The sequence below is a fragment of the Salmo salar genome, chromosome 10 (assembly GCF_965601325.2).
Source record: "Salmo salar chromosome 10, fSalSal1, whole genome shotgun sequence".
Lineage (NCBI taxonomy): Eukaryota > Metazoa > Chordata > Actinopteri > Salmoniformes > Salmonidae > Salmo > Salmo salar.
In genome coordinates, this window is record NC_138300.1 from 47,270,001 (window position 1) to 47,291,190 (window position 21,190).

The 21,190-nt window shown below is 48.7% G+C and overlaps 1 protein-coding gene across 4 annotated transcripts in view; it reads left to right on the top strand.

Annotated features, from left to right (window-relative positions):
• kank4 (KN motif and ankyrin repeat domains 4) overlaps nt 1-21,190 on the top strand; it is a 160,162-nt gene that overhangs the window by 78,612 nt on the left and 60,360 nt on the right. For all 4 annotated transcript variants that reach the window (XM_045687830.2, XM_045687829.2, XM_045687831.2 and 1 more), the window contains 2 exons: nt 6,501-6,566; nt 14,586-17,762. In XM_045687830.2, coding sequence (XP_045543786.2) covers nt 6,551-6,566; nt 14,586-17,762 — 3,193 coding nt within the window. In that variant the 5' untranslated portion in view covers nt 6,501-6,550. The remainder of the gene's footprint in view (nt 1-6,500; nt 6,567-14,585; nt 17,763-21,190) is intronic.

The following is a 21,190-nucleotide window of genomic DNA, read 5'->3' on the forward strand; positions in this document are numbered from 1 at the left end:
GTAAAGGGCTGGGGGATGGAGATATGACTGGTAAAGGGCTGGGGGATGGAGATATGACTGGTAAAGGGCTGGGGGATAGAGATATGACTGGTAAAGGGCTGGGGGATGGAGATATGACTGGTAAAGGGCTGGGGGATGGAGATATGACTGGTACAGGGGGATGGAGATATGACTGGTAAAGGGGGATGGAGATATGACTGGTAAACGGCTGGGGGATAGAGATATAACTGGTAAAGGGCTGGGGGATAGAGATATACAGATAGTTCTGTCTTACTATCCAGGTCTGTACCAAAACAATTTTAGCTTCTACTTCTAAAAATTCACCTTTCCAGAAACAAGTCTCTCACCGTTGTCGCTTGCTATAGACCACCCTCTGCCCCCAGCTGTGCCCTGGACACCATATGTGAATTGATTGCCCCCCATCTATCTTCTGAGCTCGTGCTGCTAGGTGACCTAAACTGGGACATGCTTAACACCCCAGCCATCCTACAATCTAAGCTTGATGCCCTCAATCTCACACAAATTATCAATGAACCTACCAGGTACAACCCCAAATCCGTAAACACGGGCACCCTCATAGATATCATTCTAACTAACTTGCCCTCCAAATACACCTCTGCTGTTTTCAACCAAGATCTCAGCGATCACTGCCTCATTGCCTGCATCCGTAATGGGTCAGCGGTCAAACGACCACCCCTCATCACTGTCAAACACTCCCTAAAACACTTCAGCGAACAGGCCTTTCTAATCGACCTGGCCGGGGTATCCTGGAAGGACATTGACCTCATCCCGTCAGTAGAGGATGCCTGGTTATTCTTTAAAAGTGCCTTCCTCACCATCTTAAATAAGCATGTTCCATTCAAGAAATTTAGAACCAGGAATAGATATAGCCCTTGGTTCTCTCCAGACCTGACTGCCCTTGACCAGCACAGAACCATCCTGTGGCGTTCTGCATTAGCATCGAATAGCCCCCGTGATATGCAACTTTTCAAGGAAGTTAGGAACAAATATACACAGGCAGTTAGGAAAGCTAAGGCTACCTTTTTCAAACAGAAATGTGCATCCTGTAGTACAAACTCAAAAAAGTTCTGGGACACTGTAAAGTCCATGGAGAATAACAGCACCTCCTCCCAGCTGCACTGAGGCTAGGAAACACTGTCACTACCGATAAATCCACAATAATTGAGAATTTCAATAAGCATTTTTCTACGGCTGGCGATGCTTTCCACCTGGCTACCCCTACCCCGGTCAACAGCCCTGCGCTCCCCACAGCAACTCGCCCAAGCCAACCCCACTTCTCCTTCACCCAAATCCAGATAGCTGATGTTCTGAAAGAGCTGCAAAATCTGGACCTCTACAAATCAGCCGGGCTAGACAATCTGGACCCTCTCTTTATAAAATGATCTGCTGAAATTGTTGCTACCCCTATTACTAGCCTGTTCAACCTCTCTTCGTATTGTCTGAGATTCCCATAGATTGGAAAGCTGCCGCGGTCATCCCCCTCTTCAAAGGGGGAGACACTCTAGACCCAAACTGCTACAGACCTATATCTATTCTACCCTGCCTTTCTAAGGTCTTTGAAAGCCAAGTTAACAAACAGATTACTCACCATTTCGAATCTCACCGTACCTTCTCCGCTATGCAATCTGGTTTCAGAGCTGGTCATGGGTGCACCTCAGCCACGCTCAAGGTCCTAAACGATATCATAACCGCCATCGATAAGAGACATTACGGTGCAGCCGTATTCATCGACCTGGCTAAGGCTTTCGACTTTTTCAATCACAACATTCTTATTGGCAGACTCAACAGCCTTGGTTTCTCAAATGATTGCCTCGCTTGGTTCACCAACTACTTCTCTGATAGAGTTCAGTATGTCAAATTGGAGGGCCTTTTGTCCGGACCTCTGGCAGTCTCTATGGGGGTGCCACAGGGTTCAATTCTCGGGCCGACTCTCTCCTCTGTATACATCAATGATGTCGCATTCACAGCTGGTGAGTCTTTGATGCACCTCTACGCAGACGACACCATTCTGTATACCTCTGGCTCTTCTTTGGACACTGTGTTAACTAACCTCCAGATGAGCTTCAATGCCATACAACTCTCCTTCCGTGGCCTCCAACTGCTCTTAAATGCAAGTAAAACTAAATGCATGCTCTTCAACATTTCGCTGCCCGTACCTGCCCGCCCATCCAGCATCACTACTCTGGACGGTTCTGACTTAGAATATGTGGACAACTACAAATACCTAGGTGTCTGGTTAGACTGTAAACTCTCCTTCCAGACTCACATTAAACATCTCCAATCCAAAATGAAATCTAGAATCGGCTTCCTATTTCGCAACAAAGCATCCTTCACTCATGCTGCCAAACATACCCTCGTAAAACTGACCATCCTACCGATCCTCGACTTCCGCAATGTCATTTACAAAATAACCTCCAACACTCTACTCAACAAATTGGATGCAGTCTATCACAGTGCCATCCGTTTTGTCACCAAAGCCCCATATACTACCCACCACTGCGACCTGTATGCTCTCGTTGGCTGGCCCTCACATCGTACTCGTCGCCAAACCCACTGGCTCCAGGTCATCTATAAGTCTTTGCTAGGTAAAGCCCCGCCTTAGCTCACTGGTCACCATAGCAGCACCCACCCGTAGCACGCGCTCCAACAGGTATATTTCACTGGTCACCCCCAAAGCCAACTCTTCCTTTGGCCGCCTCTCCTTCCAGTTCTCTGCTGGAACGAACTGCAAAAATCTCTGAAGCTGGAGACTCTTACCTCCCTCACTAGCTTTAAGCACCAGCTGTCAGAGCAGCTCACAGATCACTGCACCTGTACATAGCTCATCTGTAAATAGCCCATCCAATCTACCTTATCCCATACTGTATTTATTTATTTATCTTGCTCCTTTGCACCCCAGTATCTCTACTTGCACATTCATCTTCTGCACACGCTACCATTCCAGTTTTCAATTGCTATACTGTCATTATTTCGCCACCATGGCCTATTTATTGCATTACCTCCCTTATCTTACCTCATTTGCACATGCTGTTTATAGATTTTTCTACTATATTATTAATTGTATGTTTGTTTATTCCATGTGTAACTCTGTGTTGTTGTATGTGTCGAACTGCTTTGCTTTATCTTGGCCAGGTCGCAGTTGCAAGTGAGAACTTGTTCTCAACTAGCCTACCTGGTTAAATAAAGGTGAAATAAAATAAATATGACTGGTAAAGGGCTGGGGGATGGAGATATGACTGGTAAAGGGCTGGGGGATGGAGATATGACTGGTAAAGGGTTGGGGGATGGAGATATGACTGGTAAAGGGCTGGGGGATGGAGATATGACTGGTAAAGGGCTGGGGGATGGAGATATGACTGGTAAAGGGCTGGGGGATGGAGATATGACTGGTAAAGGGTTGGGGGATGGAGATATGACTGGTAAAGGGTTGGGGGATAGAGATATGACTGGTAAAGGGCTGGGGGATGGAGATATGACCGGTAAAGGCCTGGGGGATGGAGATATGACTGGTAAAGGAGTGATGGAAAGAGATATGACTGGTAAAGGGCTGGGGGATGGAGATATGACTGGTAAAGGAGTGATGGAAAGAGATATGACTGGTAAAGGGCTGGGGGATGGAGATATGACTGGTAAAGGGCTGAGGGATGGAGATATGACTGGTAAAGGAGTGATGGAAAGAGATATGACTGGTAAAGGGCTGGGGGATAGAGATATGACTGGTAAAGGGCTGGGGGATAGAGATCTGACTGGTAAAGGCCTTGGGGATGGAGATATGACTGGTAAAGGGCTGGGGAATGGAGATATGACTGGTAAAGGAGTGATGGAAAGAGATATGACTGGTAAAGGGCTGGGGGATGGAGATATGACTGGTAAAGGGCTGAGGGATAGAGATATGACTGGTAAAGGAGTTATGGAAAGAGATATGACTGGTAAAGGGCTGGGGGATGGAGATATGACTGGTAAAGGGCTGAGGGATAGAGATATGACTGGTAAAGCAGTGATGGATAGAGATATGACTGGTAAAGGGCTAGGGGATGGAGATATGACTGGTAAAGGGCTGAGGTATAGAGATATGACTGCTAAAGGGCTGGGGGATGGAGATATGACTGGTAAAGGCCTGGGGGATGGAGATATGACTGGTAAAGGGTTGGGGGATGGAGATATGACTGGTAAAGGGCTGGGGGATGGAGATATGACTGGTAAAGGGCTGGGGGATAGAGATATGACTGGTAAAGGGTTGGGGGATGGAGATATGACTGGTAAAGGGCTGGGGGATAGAGATATGACTGGTAAAGGGTTGGGGGATAGAAATATGACTGGTAAAGGGCTGGGGGATAGAGATATGACTGGTAAAGGGTTGGGGGATGGAGATATGACTGGTAAGGGCTTGGGATAGAGATATGACTGGTAAAGGGCTGGGGGATGGAGATATGACTGGTAAAGGGCTGGGGGATGGAGATATGACTGGTAAAGGGCTGGGGGATGGAGATATGACTGGTAAAGGGCTGGGGGATAGAGATATGACTGGTAAAGGGCTGGGGGATGGAGATATGACTGGTAAAGGGTTGGGTGATGGAGATATGACTGGTAAAGGGCTGGGGGATGGAGATATGACTGGTAAAGGGTTGAGGGATAGAGATATGACTGGTAAAGGGCTGGGGGATGGAGATATGACTGGTAAAGGGCTGAGGGATAGAGATATGACTGGTAAAGGGCTGAGGGATAGAGATATGACTGGTAAATGGCTGGGGGGATGGAGATATGACTGGACAGGATAGAAACACAGAGACACTTCTGCTCTAGATCTCACATTGCTTTGCTGTCACTGTTTGGGGTTTATTTATGGAGGCAGTCCCGCTAGAGGTCGTTATGGATCCGAGATCAGGTTCCTGTGTGGATTGGCTGTCATTTTGATCGATGGCCTTGCCATCCAATGCGGTGTCTGTGTATTGTAGCATATTCCTGTGCTGTACTCTGATGGTAAACAGCCCACTACTCTAAGCACACAGTCTTTCCCCAGCACCACCATTCCAGTGTGTATTGTTCACAGATACAGGACATTTGTTGTCGGGTAGAAAGATGGTTCCTCTGTTCTCCCCACAGTCATCAAAGCAGAATGAGTAGAGATTGTCACTTACAATTTGTTCTTTGCCTTAGGCTTCAAAGGTGTTTTGTTCTTTGTGCATTATTAAGGGGGTTGTGATGGTACCAAGCTGCAGGAAGGTAATAAGAAAAGGTCAGGAAAGTGCTCAAGAGCCTCAAGTCTTCCATTATGATGATAAAACACATTTAAGGTGAGAAAGCAATCATAAAGATTGATACAAGTAACATAGATAAGTGGAATAGATAAGTAGCATAGCATAAGTAGCATAGATAAGTAGATTAGATAAGTAGCATAGATAAGTAGATTAGATAAGTAGCATAGCATAAGTAGCATAGATTAGTAGATTAGATCAGTAGCATTGCATAAGTAGAATAGATAAGTAGCATAGATAAGTAGATTAGATAAGTAGCATAGATAAGTAGATTAGGTACAGGTTTGATTTGAATTGCATGCTCTTATAATACTCATAAAGTAGTTTATTGCACTGGAATTCACTCCTGTCTGCCAGGTTCAAGTTTACACTTCAACTCTCACTAAAACAATGCTCCAGGCTTTGAGAAGGACGTGTTCTCCTGAGTATCACTTTTTTTTTACCGGCACAAATTTGCATGGAAATTGTGTGCTTATTTGCTCAATTGTTTTGTGATTTATATTTTGCTGTAGGCCCAAGGGTATGCTATTTTAAATGGGTTAAAAGCATGGGAAGGCTTTGGGAACATCCTTGCCTTTACTGTGTATTATTAGTAGTATTGGATATTACATTTAAAAGCATAAACCTCTGAAAGTTTTGACTCAAATCTCTGAGTTGTTTTTGTTCCTTGTGTTATTATTTTCTATTTTCCTCTCTGCATTATTGGGAAGGGTCCATAAGTAAGCACTTCACTGTTAGTCTACACCTGTTGTTCACCAAGAATGTTTTTTTCGTTTTTTGTTGACTTGATTGATTTGATTTTTCCATCCCAATTGCCTCATGCAAGGCCCCTCGTAAAAAGCCGCGGGCTTTGGTTTCTTGGCAGCTCCAACTGGAACAAAACACACAAAATGGCACCCAGATGGAACATTTTCCTAATTAGTTGGATGAAACTGTAGCCCTTGTCAGTGTTGTGGTGATTTTTAATGGCCACCGAGGGTCTCTCTCACTCTTTTAGACAATGACACAGTGGAGAGGTTGTGGACAGGATGTTTCTCTCATTAGCAACAAACAGACTATCACGGGTCACTGCTACAACACAAGTCATTTCACCTACGCTCTTCTTATCTCAAAAACAAATATGAGCTCTTATTTAAAACAAAACAGGTTGTACTACAAACAGTTGGCCAGTGTTGATATTCCGTGTTATTTCAGTTGCTCACAGACTTCCATTCTCTTTTCCAGGTTGCCCACTCTGACAGCAGAGAAGTCCATGACCCTGAACTAATACAGCGATGGACAGGAAAAGTGGTAAGTTAAAAGTCACACAAATCCATCCCCTTCTGCCCTAACCCCTGTGTGATAGCATGTCTGAATGTTCTGGAGAAGAAAGCAGTGTAGTGGTAAAGCTTCCAGCACAAGAGGTTGGAGAGGACGGGCTCGTGATAATGGCTGCAGCGGAATCAGTGGAATGGTATCAAATACATCCAACACATGGTTTCCATAGTTTCCAGGTGTTTGATGCCATTCCATTCGCTCCAATCCAGACATTATTGTGAGCCGTCCTCCCCTCAGCAGCCTCCACTGGCTTGCACCATGTTGCTTCCACCTTACAGAGCTGCAAACATTAAAGGGTCAGGGGTAAGAGGAAGTTGTAGCGAACAAGAGTTTTCTCTTCCTAATATTCTTGCTGTGCTAAACACTATCCGCCTGTCTGATTATGCATACACTACCGTTGAAAGGTTTTTGGGTCACTTAGAAATGTCCTTGTTTTATAAAGAAAAGCACATTTTTTGTCCATTAAAATAACATAAAATTGATCAGAAATACAGTTTAGACATTGTTAATGTTGTAAATGACTATTGTAGCAGGAAATGGCAGATTTTTAATGGAATATTTACATAGGCGTACAGAGGCCCATTATCAGCAACCATCACTCCTGTGTTCCAATGGCACGTTGTGTTAACTAATCCAAGTTTATAATTTTAAAAGGCTAATTGATCATTAGAAAACACTTTTGCAATTATGTTAGCACAGCTGCAAACTGTTGTTCTGATTAAAGAAGCAATAAAAATGGTCTTCTTTAGACTAGTTGAGTATCTGGAGCATCAGCATTTGTGAGTTTGATTACAGGCTCAAAATGGCCAGAAACAAAGTACTTTCTTCTGAAACTCGTCAGTCTATTCTTGTTCTGAGAACTTAAGGCTATTCCATGCGAGAAATTGCCAGTCTCAACGTCAACAGTGAAGAGGCGACTCCGGGATGCTGGCCTTCTAGGCAGAGTTGCAAAGAAAAAGCCATATCTTAGACTGGCCAATAAAAATAAAATATTAAGATGGGCAAAAGAACATAGACACTGGACAAAGGAACTCTGCCTAGAAGGCCAGCATCCCGGAGTCGCCTCTTCACTGTTGATGTTGAGACTGGTGTTTTGCGGGTACTATTTAATGAAGCTGCTAGTTGAGGACTTGTGAGGTGTCTGTTTCTCAAACTAGACACTCAAATGTACTTGTCCTCTTGCTCAGTTGTGCACCGGGGCCTCCCACTTCTCATTCTATTCTGGTTAGAGACAGTTTGCGCTGTTCTGTGAAGGGAGTTGTACACAGCGTTGTACAAGATCTTCAGTTTATTGGCAATTTCTCGCATGGAATAGCCTTCATTTCTCAGAACAAGGATAGACTGACAAGTTTCAGAAGAAAGTGCTTTGTTTCTAGCCATTTTGAGCCTGTAATCGAACGTACGTTGACACAGCAAAGCTAAGCTGAGTTGAGTTTTGCATACTAATGAGTGTAAATGTGTTTCATCCTAATCACAGAAAGATAATTACATCCCAGACTCTTACAGGGTTTATGCACAGTAATGTAGTGTACATCCTGTCCCTGGCTGCATCTATATAGGGGGGACTGTGAATACTAAAACAGTAAGGCAACAAGCTGATGAAGGCAACGAGCCAAAACGCATTAGTTGCTGGTTTTAATAATAAATGGTATTGTGGCTGAATATCCTCCTCTCTTCAGTTGGTCCTTGGTTGAAGAGCGAAGTAGCAATAGTGTAATACTAAAACTGAAAGAAACGCAATTACTGACAGCTCTGGTGCTGTAGACACAGTAGGCACTTTTCCTGAAATGTTGATTCATGTGCACTATCCCTATCAACCCTGTCAAATACTATCCCTATCAACCCTATCATAGACTATCCCTATCAACCCTATCATAGACTATCCCTATCAACCCTATCAAATACTATCCCTATCAACCCTATCATAGACTATCCCTATCAACCCTATCATAGACTATCCCTATCAACCCTATCATAGACTACCCCTATCAATCCTATCATAGACTATCCCTATCAACTCTATCATATACTATCCCTATCCCCTAGCTAGCCAGCTGAAGAGTTCCATCAGCCACTCCTGGGCTACAATCACCTATCCGGACCCGTTTTACTGCCGATGCAGAGCCCCATCGGGCCTTCACGACTGGACTACCAACGTTATCTGCCCGAGGGAGTTATCCAACTGGCCCCTCCGTCGTGACGTAACCTGAACGCCCATCTGCGGCCCGCTAATCGTTAGCTGTCTTATCGGCTGCTATCTGAATAGGTCTATCGGACAATTTTCTTGGGCCACTATAACTATAACTATTTTGCCAATTGGACTAGTCCCCCCTACCACACGGAACCCCACTAATCTACAGACGGAAACGCACGAGGTGGCTACAAACAGACCTCCCTCCATCTTCTGCCAGCTTGCTACCTATGGTCTGGCTAGCTATCTGAATCTCACTGGACCCTTATGATCACTCGGCTAAGCATGCCTCTCCTTAATGTCAATATGCCTTGTCCATTGCTGTTCTGGTTAGTGTTTATTGGCTTATTTCACTGTAGAGCCTCTAGCCCTGCTCATTATACCTTATCCAACCTTTCAGTTCCACCACCCACACATGCTATGACATCTTCTGGTTTCAATGATGTTTCTAGAGACAATATCTCTCTCATCATCACTCAATGCCTAGGTTTACCTCCACTGTATTCACATCCTACCATACCTTTGTCTGTACATTATACCTTGAAGCTATTTTATCGCCCCCAGAAACCTGCTCCTATTACTCTCTATTCCGGACGTCATAGACGACCAATTCTCATAGCTTTTAGCCGTACCCTTATCCTACTCCTCCTCTGGTCCTCTGGCGATGTAGAGGTGAATCCAGGCCCTGCAGAGCCTAGCTCCACTCCTATTCCCCAGGCGCTCTCTTTTGATGACTTCTATAACCGTAATAGCCTTGGTTTCATGCATGGTAACATTAGAAGCCTCCTCCCTAAGTTTGTTTTATTCACTGCTTTAGCACACTCTACCAACCCGTATGTTCTAGCCGTGTCTGAATCCTGGCTTAGGAAGTCCACCAATAACTCTGAAATCTCCATCCCTAACGACAACATTTTCAGACAAGATAGAATGGCCAAAGGGGGCGGTGTTGCAATCCACTGCAGAGATAGCCTGCAGAGTTCTGTCCTACTATCCAGGTCTGTACCTAAACAATTTGAACTTCTACTTTTAAAAATCCACCTCTCTAAAAACAAGTGTCTCACCGTTGCCGCCTGCTATAGACCACCCTCTGCCCCCAGCTGTGCTCTGGACACCATATGTGAACTGATTGCCCCCCATCTATAAACTGGGACATGCTTAACACCCCAGCCATCCTACAATCTAAGCTTGATGCCCTCAATCTCACACAAATTATCAATGAACCTACCAGGTACCACCCCAGAGCCGTAAACACGGGCAGCCTCATAGATATCATCCTAACCAACTTGCCCTCTAAATACACCTCTGCTGTTTTCAACCAAGATCTCAGCGATCACTGCCTCATTGCCTGCATCCGTAATGGGTCAGCGGTCAAACGACCTCCACTCATCACTGTCAAATGCTCCCTGAAACACTTCAGCGAGCAGGCCTTTCTAATCGACCTGGCCCTGGTATCCTGGAAGGATATTGACCTCATCCCGTCAGTAGAGGATGCCTGGTTATTTAAAAAAAATGCCTTCCTCACCATCTTAAATAAGCATGCCCCATTCAAGAAATGTAGAACCAGGAACAGATATAGCCCTTGGTTCTCTCCAGACCTGACTGCCCTTAACCAACACAAAAACATCCTGTGGCGTTCTGCATTAGCATCAAATCAAATTTATTTGTCACAATCACATGGTTAGCAGGTGTTAATGCAAGTGTAGCAAAATGCTTGTGCTTCTAGTTCCGACCATGCAGTAATATCTAACAAGTAATCTACCAATTCCACAACAACTACCTTGTACACACAAGTGTAATGGAATGAATACGAATATGTACATAAAATATATAAATGAGTGATGGCCGAACGGCATAGGCAAGATGTAATAGATGGTATGGAGTACAGTATATACATATGAGATGAGTATTGTAGGGTATGAAAACATATAAAGCAGCATTGTTTAAGGTGGCTAGTGATACATTACATCAGGATGGCAAGATGCAGTAGATGGTATAGAGTACAGTATATACATATGAGATGAGTAATGTAGGTTATGAAAACATTATATAAAGTGGCATTGTTTAAAGTGGCTAGTGATACCTCTAATTACGTCAAGATGGCAAGATGCAGTAGATGGTATGGCGTACAGTATATACATATGAGATGAATAATGTAGGTTATGTAGACATTATCTATTATAAATAATATAAAGTGGCAAGTGATAAATTGATTACATAAATTTTCCCGTTATTAAAGTGGCTTGAGTTGAGTCAGTATGTTGGCAGCAGCCACTCAATGTTAGTGATGGCTGTTTAACAGTCTGATGGCCTTGAGATAGAAACTGTTTTTCAGTCACTCGGTTCCAGCTTTGATGCACCTGTACTGACCTCGCCTTCTGGATATTAGCGGGGTGAACAGGCAGTGGCTCGGGTGGTTGCTGTCCTTGATGATCTTTTTGGCCTTCCTGTGACATCGGGTGGTGTAGGTGTCCTGGAGGGCAGGTAGTTTGCACCCGTTGATGCTTTGTGCAGACCTCACTACCCTCTGGAGAGCCTTCCGGTTATGGGCGGAGCAGCTGCCATACCAGGCAGTGATACAGCCTGACAGGATGCTCTCGATTGTGCATCTGTAAAAGTTTGTGAGTGTTTTTGATGACAAGCCAAATTTCTTCAGCCTCCTGAGGTTGAAGAGGCGCTGCTGCGCCTTCTTCACTACGATGTCTGTGTGGGTGGACCATTTCAGTTTGTCCGTGATGTGTACGCCGAGGAACTTAAAACTCTCCACCCTCTCCACTACTGTCCTGTCAATGTAGATAGGGGGCTGCTCCCTCTGCTGTTTCCTGAAGTCCACGATCATCTCTTTTGTTTTGTTGACATTGAGTGCGAGGTTATTTTCCTGACACCACACTCCGAGGGCCCTCACCTCCTCCCTGTAGGCCGTCTCGTCATTGTTGGTAATCAAGCCTACCACTGTAGTGTCGTCTGCAAACTTGATGCTTGAGTTGGATGCGTCCATGGCCACGCAGTCATGGGTGAACAGGGAGTCCAGAAGAGGGCTGAGAGCGCACCCTTGTAGGGACCCAGTGTTGAGGATCAGCGGGGTGGAGATGTTGTTACCTACCCTCACCACCTGGGGGTGGCCCGTCAGGAAGTCCAGGACCCAGTTGCACAGGGCGGGGTCGAGATCCAGGGTCTCGAGCTTAATGATGAGTTTGGAGGGTACTATGGTGTTAAATGCTGAGCTGTAATCGATGAACAGCATTCTTACATAGGTATTCCTCTTGTCCAGATGGGTTAGGGCAGTGTGCAGTGTGATGGCGATTGCGTCGTCTGTGGACCTATTGGGTCGGTCGAACAGCCCCCGTGATATGCAACTTTTCAGGGAAGTTTGAAACCAATATACACAGGCAGTTAGAAAAGCCAAGGCTAGCTTTTTCAAGCAGAAATTTGCTTCCCGCAACACAAACTCCAAAAAGTTCTGGGACACTGTAAAGTCCTTGGAGAATAAGAACACCTCCTCCCAGCTGCCCACTGCACTGAGGATAGGAAACTCTGTCACCACCGATAAATCCACTATAATTGAGAATTTGAATAAGCACTTTTCTACAGCTGGCCATGCTTTCCACCTGGCTTCCCCTACTCCGGTCAACAGCACTGCACCCCCCACAGCAACTCGCCCAAGCCTTCCCCATTTCTCCTTCTCCCAAATCCAGTCAGCTGATGTTCTGAAAGAGCTGCAAAATCTGGACCCCTACAAATCAACCGGGCTAGACAATCTGGACCCTTTCTTTCTAAAATTATCTGTTGAAATTGTTGCAACTCCTGTTACTAGCCTGTTCAACCTCTCTTTTGTGTCGTGAGATTCCCAAAGATTGGGAAGCAGCTGCTGTCATCCCCCTCTTCAAAGGGGGGGACACTCTTGACCCAAACTGCTACAGACCTTTAACTATCCTACCCTGCCTTTCTAAAGTCTTCGAAAGCCAAGTCAACAAACAGATTACCGACCATTTCGAATCCCACCGCACCTTCTCCGCTATGCAATCTGGTTTCAGAGCTGGTCATGGGTGCACCTCAGCCACGCTCAAGGTCCTAAACGATATCTTAACCGCCATCGATAAGAAACAATACTGTGCTGCTGTATTCATTGACCTGGCCAATGCTTTCAACTCTGTCGATCACCACATCCTCATCGGCAGACTCAACAGCCTTGGTTTCTCAAATGATTGCCTCGCCTGGTTCACCAACTACTTCTCCGATAGAGTTCAATGTGTCAAATCGGAGGGCCTGTTGTCCGGGCCTCTGGCAGTCTCTATGGGGGTGCCACAGGGTTCAATTCTTGGGCCAACTCTTTTCTCTGTATACATCAATGATGTCGCTCTTGCTCCTGATGAGTCTCTGATCCACCTCTACGCAGACGACACCATTCTGTATACTTCTGGCCCTTCTTTGGACACTGTGTTAACAACCCTCCAGATGAGCTTCAATGCCATACAACTCTCCTACCGTGGCCTCCAACTGCTCTTAAATACAAGTAAACTAAATGCATGCTCTTCAACCGATCGCTGCCTGCACCTGCCCGCCCGTCCAGCATCACTACTCTGGACGGTTCTGACTTAGAATATGTGGACAACTACAAATACCTAGGTGTCTGGTTAGACTGTAAACACTCCTTCCAGACTCACATCAAACATCTCCAATCCAAAGTTAAATCTAGAATTGGCTTCCTATTTTGCAACAAAGCATCTTTCACTCATGCTGCCAAACATACCCTCGTAAAACTGACCATCCTACAGATCCTCGACTTCGGCGATGTCATTTACAAAATAGCCTTCAATACCCTACTCAGTAAATTGGATGCAGTCTATCACAGTGCCATCCGTTTTGTCACCAAAGCTCCATATACTACCCACCACTGCGACCTGTACACTCTCGTTGGCTGGCCCTCGCTTCATACTCGTCGCCAAACCCACAGGCTCCAGGTCATCTAAAAGACCAAGCTAGGTAAAGTTCCCCCTTATCTCAGCTCGCTGGTCACCATAGCAGCACCCACCCGTAGCATGCACTCCAGCAGCTATATCTCTCTGGTCACCCCCAAAGCCAATTCCTCCTTCGGCCACCTCTCCTACCAGTTCTCTGCTGCCAATGATTGGAACGAACTACAAAAATCTCTGAAACTGGAAACACTTATCTCCCTCACTAGCTTTAAGCACCAGCTGTCAGAGCAGCTCACAGATCACTGCACCTGTACATAGCCCATCTATAATTTAGCCCAAACAACTACCTCTTCCCCTACTGTATTTATTTATTTTGCTCCTTTCTATTTCTATTTCTACTTTGCACTTTCTTCCACTGCAAATCTACCATTCCAGCGTTTTACTTGCTATATTGTATTTACTTTGTCACCATGGCCTTTTTTGCCTTTACCTCCCTTATCTCACCTCATTTGCTCTATATGTTTGTATTGACTGTATTGGCTGTATGTTTGTTTTACTACATGTGTAACTCTGTGTTGTTGTATGTGTCAAACTGCTTGCTTTATCTTGGCCAGGTCGCAATTGTAAATGAGAACTTGTTCTCAACTTGCCTACCTGGTTAAATAAAGGAGAAATACAAATAAAAAAATAAATATACTATCCCTATCAACCCTATCATATACTGGTCATAAATACATACACAGGTTGTAGTGTATTATCATCTAATGGGATACTGGGACGTGCTTCATGTTTTGCTTTCTCTTCTATGGTCGGAGAGTACTGTACAGCAAATTCCTGAATGCATGGGAATCAGTGTGAATACTAAAAAACCCTCTCTTCTTATTTCAGCCAATGGCTACCCTAAGGCCGGAGGAGAGTGTGGAGGTGGGGGTCAGAAGAAGCAGCTGCCCTACTCCGTAGAGACCCCCTACGGCTTCCACCTGGACCTCGACTTCCTCAAATATGTGGACGACATCGAGAAAGGCAACACCATCAAGCGGGTGCACATCCAGCGCAAGGCCAGGGGTCCTCCTAAGTTCAGCACCCTGCCCAGGAACTTCAGCCTGCCTGGGCATGCGGCAAGATCGGCCCCCAAGGACACCTGGTCTTCCACCTCTACTCTGGGACCCAAGCCCCGGGGCAGAGTCACAGAGGTCCAGCAGTTCTTGGATTTTAGAGCCAGTGATGGAGGCAGTGGTATGGCGGGGGGGCAGAGCCAGAGCAGCAGGGCGCAGGGGAGTGGCTTATCCCCGGCCAGGCCCAGGGAGGAGGCAGGGGCTGGGGTGTCAGCCGAGAAGCCCCTGGGGAGGCCCAACCTCCTCCGGACGTCCAGCATGCCCATTACCATCCCTCACAGGAAGGCCTCTGAGTCCGGTGACGAGAGAACCGAGAACGGCTCATCTGAGAACGTATTCCGCGCTGTGCCCCAGGACCGGTCGGGGCTGCACCAGCAGATCACCGCTGCCCTGAAGAGGGTCAGAGAGCTGGAGGATATGGTGAGGACCATCCCAGAGCTCAAGTCCCAGATCTGCTCACTGAGGGAGGAGAGAGAGCATCTGATCCTCAGGCTACAGGCCCAAACCAAGCCCCAGGCTCCACTCCCCCCACAACGTGCCTCGCCCTGTCCGGCTCAGAGCATTGATCCTCAGCCGCCGGGGTCTGGAGCAGTAGTTGATACCGGGAGAGCAGAAAGCACTGCATCAGAGACAGAAACACAACAGAAATCCTTAAAAAGTACTGCACAAGAAGCAGAAGCAGATAGGCTTTTAGCAGCACAGGCATCAGAGGGACCAGACCTACAAAGAGAGGCATTAGTGAATCCATTAGAGAAAACAGCAGAGCTATCAGAGGACGTTATAGTACAGAAAGCACCAGAACCTTCAGAGAGAGGAGTGATAGAGGGAGTCAGTGGTGAGGGGGATCTCCTCAGCATCGAACAGCTCCAGGCTAAGCTAGTAACACTAGAGGCTAAGTTAAGTCAGGCTAGTGAAGAGCTGGAGGAAACCAACAGTCTCCTCAGACAACAGGTAGAGGACAACAGGATGAAGGAGGAGAGGATACTTCAGCTAAGTGAGGGAGGGAGAGAAGGAAAGGAGGAGGTGTGTGGGGAGAGACATACAAGTAGGAGGACCAGTGTGGACCAGCAGACAGAGTCAGAGAGAGTGGTCATTATAAACCAGGGGACAGAGACAGAGAGAGTGGTCATTATAAACCAGGGGACAGAGACAGAGAGCGTGGTCATTATAAACCAGGGGACAGAGTCAGAGAGGGCTGATATGGTGGAGCAGGGGACTGATACAGAGAGGATAGTAATATGTTTAATCAGAGAGAGAGCTAACAGTGTGGACCAGGGGACAGAGACGGAGAGAGTGGAAGCGGTGGACCAGGTGGCCGAGACAGAGATGATTATTGCATGTCCAGTCAGACCAAGGGGTAACAGTGTGGATCAGGGGACAGAGACAGAGAGAGTGAACACTGTAAACCAGGTGACAGAGACAGAGAAAGTGGACACTGTAAACCAGGTGACAGACACGCCGCCTGGAGACAGATTAGACCAGGGGACAGAGACACAGATAGTAGTCGGTGTGGACCAGATGACAGACACAGCACCTGTACGTCCAGTGAGACCAGCAAGACACAGGGCTAACAGTGTGGACCAGGGTAAAGAGACACAAATACAGGCAGGAGTCAGTGTAGACCATGGGAAAGAGACAGTGGATACTGCGAACCAGCTGACAGAGACAGAGACACAGACAGCACCTGTACGTCCAGTGAGACCAGCAAGACACAGGGCTAACAGCGTGGACCAGGGGACAGAGACAGAGAGAGTGGGTACAGTGGACCAGGTGACAGAGACAGAGGCAGCGCAGAGTGCAGACCAGCAAACAGAGACAGAGAGAGACAGAGGTGAGACTAGCAATACCCCACATAGAGCTATAGAGATAGAAAGTGCAGCTATAGTAAGTGCAGCCATAGAAAGTGCGGTCACAGAAATTTCTGGAGCAGAAATTGATGTCGCAGAAAGTGCTATCAAAAATGGGGATATCACTGAGAGTGCAGTAACTGAAGAAGGTTTTGTAATTATAGAATGTGTGGACACAGAAAGTATGGTCACAGAGAATGTGGTCACAGAAAATGTTGACACAGAAAGTATGGTAACAAAGAGACAAGAAGTGGTAGTAGAGAATGCAGTTGAACAAATTACAGTGACTGAAAGTGTGCTTAAACAGTGTACGGCCAAAGAGGGTACAGTCATAGAGAGTGTGGTCACAGAAGAGAGTGTGGTCACAGAAGAGAGTGTGGTCACAGAAGAGAATGTGGTCACAGAAGAGAGTGTGGTCACAGAAGAGAATGTGGTCACAGAAGAGAATGTGGTCACAGAAGAGAGTGTGGTCACAGAAGAGAGTGTGGTCAAAGAAGAGAGTGTGGTCACAGAAGAGAATGTGGTCACAGAAGAGAGTGTGGTCACAGAAGAGAATGTGGTCACAGAAGAGAGTGTGGTCACAGAAGAGAGTGTGGTCACAGAAGAGAGTGTGGTCACAGAAGTCTCTTTCCCCTGTCTCTGTCACCTGGTCCACACTGTTAGTGTGGTGAAAGAAAGTCCTGTAGTCCCAGAGAGCCCAGTAGCAGCACCCACCCCCTCTTCCAGCCAGACCCAGCCTCAACCGGGTCAGAAGGAGTCTGTGCAGCCCCAGGCCCAGCCTCAGACCCAGGACCCTCGTCGGGGCTCCAACCCAGCATTAGGCCAGGTAGTAACACGCCTCACAGGGCTGATTAACGAGCAGTGGGCCCAGCTGGGTAGCAGCCAAGAGAAGCCGGACAAGCAGGAGACCCCCAGCCCCAGCACCCAGAAGCTTGCAGCCAGGCAGGGGAAGCCCGCTGCGGGGAAGCCTTCAACGGGCAAATCAGCAGGGAAGTCAGGGCCGTCTAAGATGAGCTCCATCCAGAGCCAGCTGGTCAGCTCCCTCAGTGCCCTGTCTGCATTCTACTCCCCTGGACAGAAGGCTGCTGCCAGCAAACAACAAGGTAGGATAGGTGTCAGGAGTACTATATGTCTTAGTAGCTACTTGTAACGGCTGTCTTCTGTGGAAATGGACCAAGGCGCAGCAGGTATGTGAATACTCATCTTTAATAAAAATAAAGGAGTAGAGCATCCACTTAACAATACAAACAAAATATAAGACAGGAACAGTTTTGCAGGCACACAACACGCAGTGCAAAAACAACTACCCACAAAACCAAGTGACAAACATACTCCTACATATATGACTCCCAATCAGGAACAACGATCCCCAGCTGTTCCTGATCAGGAGTCACAAGACCAACACAGAACAATCACACACACAAGACTGCCACGTCCTGACCCCAAAACTACAACAACAGCTCCATCTGCTGGTCAGGACGTGACAGTACCCCCCCCTCAAGGTGCAGACCCCGGAATGCACCTAACAAGGAAAAAACACCAACAAACAAAATCCCCAACAAAACCCATAAACAATAACCCCTAAACAATAAGGGAGGGAAGGGAGGGTGGCTGCCGTCAACGACGGCACTGTGCTACACCCTCCCTCCCCAACCCACCTATCCTGGAGGTGGCTCCGGTGCAGGACGTGGACCCTGCTCCACCCTCGGCGTCGCCCACTTCGGTGGAGCCGATAGCTGCGCCAGGCAGACGGACCCCTCGGGCCGGGCCGGAGGACAGGAGGGCCCCTCGGGCCGGGCCGGGGGGCAGGAGGGCCCCTCGGGCCGGGCCGGGGGGCAGGAGGGCCCCTCGGGCCGGGCCGGGGGGCAGGAGGGCCCCTCGGGCCGGGCCGGGGAGCATGCGGGCCCCTCGGGCCGGGCCGGGGAGCATGCGGGCCCCTCGGGCCGGGCCGGAGAGCATGCGGGCCACTCGGGCCGGGCCGGAAGGCATGCGGGCCACTCGGGCCGGGCCGGAAGGCATGCGGGCCACTCGGGCCGGGCCGGAAGGCATGCGGGCCACTCGGGCCGGGCCGGAAGGCATGCGGGCCACTCGGGCCGGGCCGGAAGGCATGCGGGCCACTCGGGCCGGGCCGGAAGGCATGCGGGCCACTCGGGCCGGGCCGGAAGGCATGCGGGCCACTCGGGCTGGGCCGGAAGGCATGCGGGCCACTCGGGCTGGACCGGAGGGCAGGAGGACCACTCGGGCTGATCCTGACAGGCCGGGCACCCTGGCAGATCAGGGCAGGCGGGCACCTCTGGCAGAACCGGGCAGTCCGGCCACTCTGGCATAACAGGGCAGTCCGGCCACTCTGGCAGAACAGGGCAGTCCGGCCACTCTGGCAGAACAGGGCAGTCCGGCCACTCTGGCAGAACAGGGCAGTCCGGCCACTCTGGCAGAACAGGGCAGTCCGGCCACTCTGGCAGAACAGGGCAGTCCGGCCACTCTGGCAGAACAGGGCAGTCCGGCCACTCTGGCAGAACAGGGCAGTCCGGCCACTCTGGCAGAACAGGGCAGTCCGGCCACTCTGGCAGAACAGGGCAGTCCGGCCACTCCGGCAGAACAGGGCAGTCCGGCCACTCCGGCAGAACAGGGCAGTCCGGCCACTCCGGCAGAACAGGGCAGTCCGGCCACTCCGGCAGAACAGGGCAGTCCGGCCACTCCGGCAGAACAGGGCAGTCCGGCCACTCCGGCAGAACAGGGCAGTCCGGCCACTCCGGCAGTTCAGCGCAGTCCGGCCACTCCGGCAGTTCAGCGCAGTCCGGCCACTCCGGCAGTTCAGCGCAGTCCGGCCACTCCGGCAGTTCAGCGCAGTCCGGCCACTCCGGCAGTTCAGCGCAGTCCGGCCACTCCGGCGACTGTTGACTGGCGGGCAGCTCCGACGACTGTTGACTGGCGGGCAGCTCCGACGACTGTTGACTGGCGGGCAGCTCCGACGACTGTTGACTGGCGGGCAGCTCCGACGACTGTTGACTGGCGGGCAGCTCCGACGACTGTTGACTGGCGGGCAGCTCCGACGACTGTTGACTGGCGGGCAGCTCTGACGATGACTGTTGACTGGCGGGCAGCTCTGACGATGACTGTTGACTGGCGGGCAGCTCTGACGACTGTTGACTGGCGGGCAGCTCTGACGACTGTTGACTGGCGGGCAGCTCTGACGACTGTTGACTGGCGGGCAGCTCTGGTGATGGTTGACTGGCGGGCAGCACTGACGACTGTTGACTGGCGGGCAGCTCTGACGACTGTTGACTGGCGGGCAGCTCTGGTGACTGTTGACTGGCGAGGCTGGGTTGACACACTAGACTCCTGATGCGTGGGGCTGGTATAGGACGTGCCAGCCTGGAGACACGCACCTCCATGCTAGTGCGTCTGGCGGGAAACACCGGACCGAAAGGGCGCACTGGCGGTCTTGAGCGCAGGGTTGGCATCACCCCTTCCGGCTCGATGCTTACTTCGCCCTGGCACATGCGGGGCGCTGGTACCTTGCCTACCGGCCTGAAAATCCCAGGCCTCACCACAGCCCCAACCCCAAAGCACGGGACCTGTCCAGTCTGCCCTACAAGGGTACGGGGAGCTGGCCTGGGGCTGTAATCTCGCCCCGCCAAATAGCCCTTGTGCCCCCCCCTAAAAAATTCTTGGGGCTGCCTCCAACATTCCTCCCTCACTTGCCTCTGTCCTCTTCTCCGCTGCTTGGTCCTTTGGTGGTGGGTAGTTCTGTAACGGCTGTCTTCTGTGGAAATGGACCAAGGCGCAGCAGGTATGTGAATACTCATCTTTAATAAAAATAAAGGAGTAGAGCATCCACTTAACAATACAAACAAAATATAAGACAGGAACAGTTTTGCAGGCACACAACACGCAGTGCAAAAACAACTACCCACAAAACCAAGTGACAAACATACTCCTACATATATGACTCCCAATCAGGAACAACGATCCCCAGCTGTTCCTGATCAGGAGTCACAAGACCAACACAGAACAATCACACACACAAGACTGCCACGTCCTGACCCCAAAACTACAACAACAGCTCCATCTGCTGGTCAGGACGTGACACTACTGTAGAAGACGTGCCAGGAGGTTTCTAAGTAGACGTATAAACTTCAAAGTCATAATATTCTTGTGATATCCTGATATTCTAATAATATTCTTTGGTTGATTAGATATGTTCTACTTCCCAGTCACATATAATTGCACGCTATTTAAATAATTCATATCAAGCTGATTCTATTCTGTTCGTAATATTCTCATCACATGTTGATAGTCACTAAAACTTGTTCAGGCGTTGTTTACCATGCGATCAGTCCTCTGGCCCAGGTCCAATAGCTTTATCTCCATGATACTGAGCTGTCTCCTGTCTTGGCACAGAAAGCTCATAGTCTGTCTCTGTTCATTGACTCTGATAGGCCAGGGGCCTCCACGTGTCTGTGATGGCTATTGATTGTGATGGCTAGAGGTGGAACACATGTAGTGGAGCATGGCCAAATGAAACTGT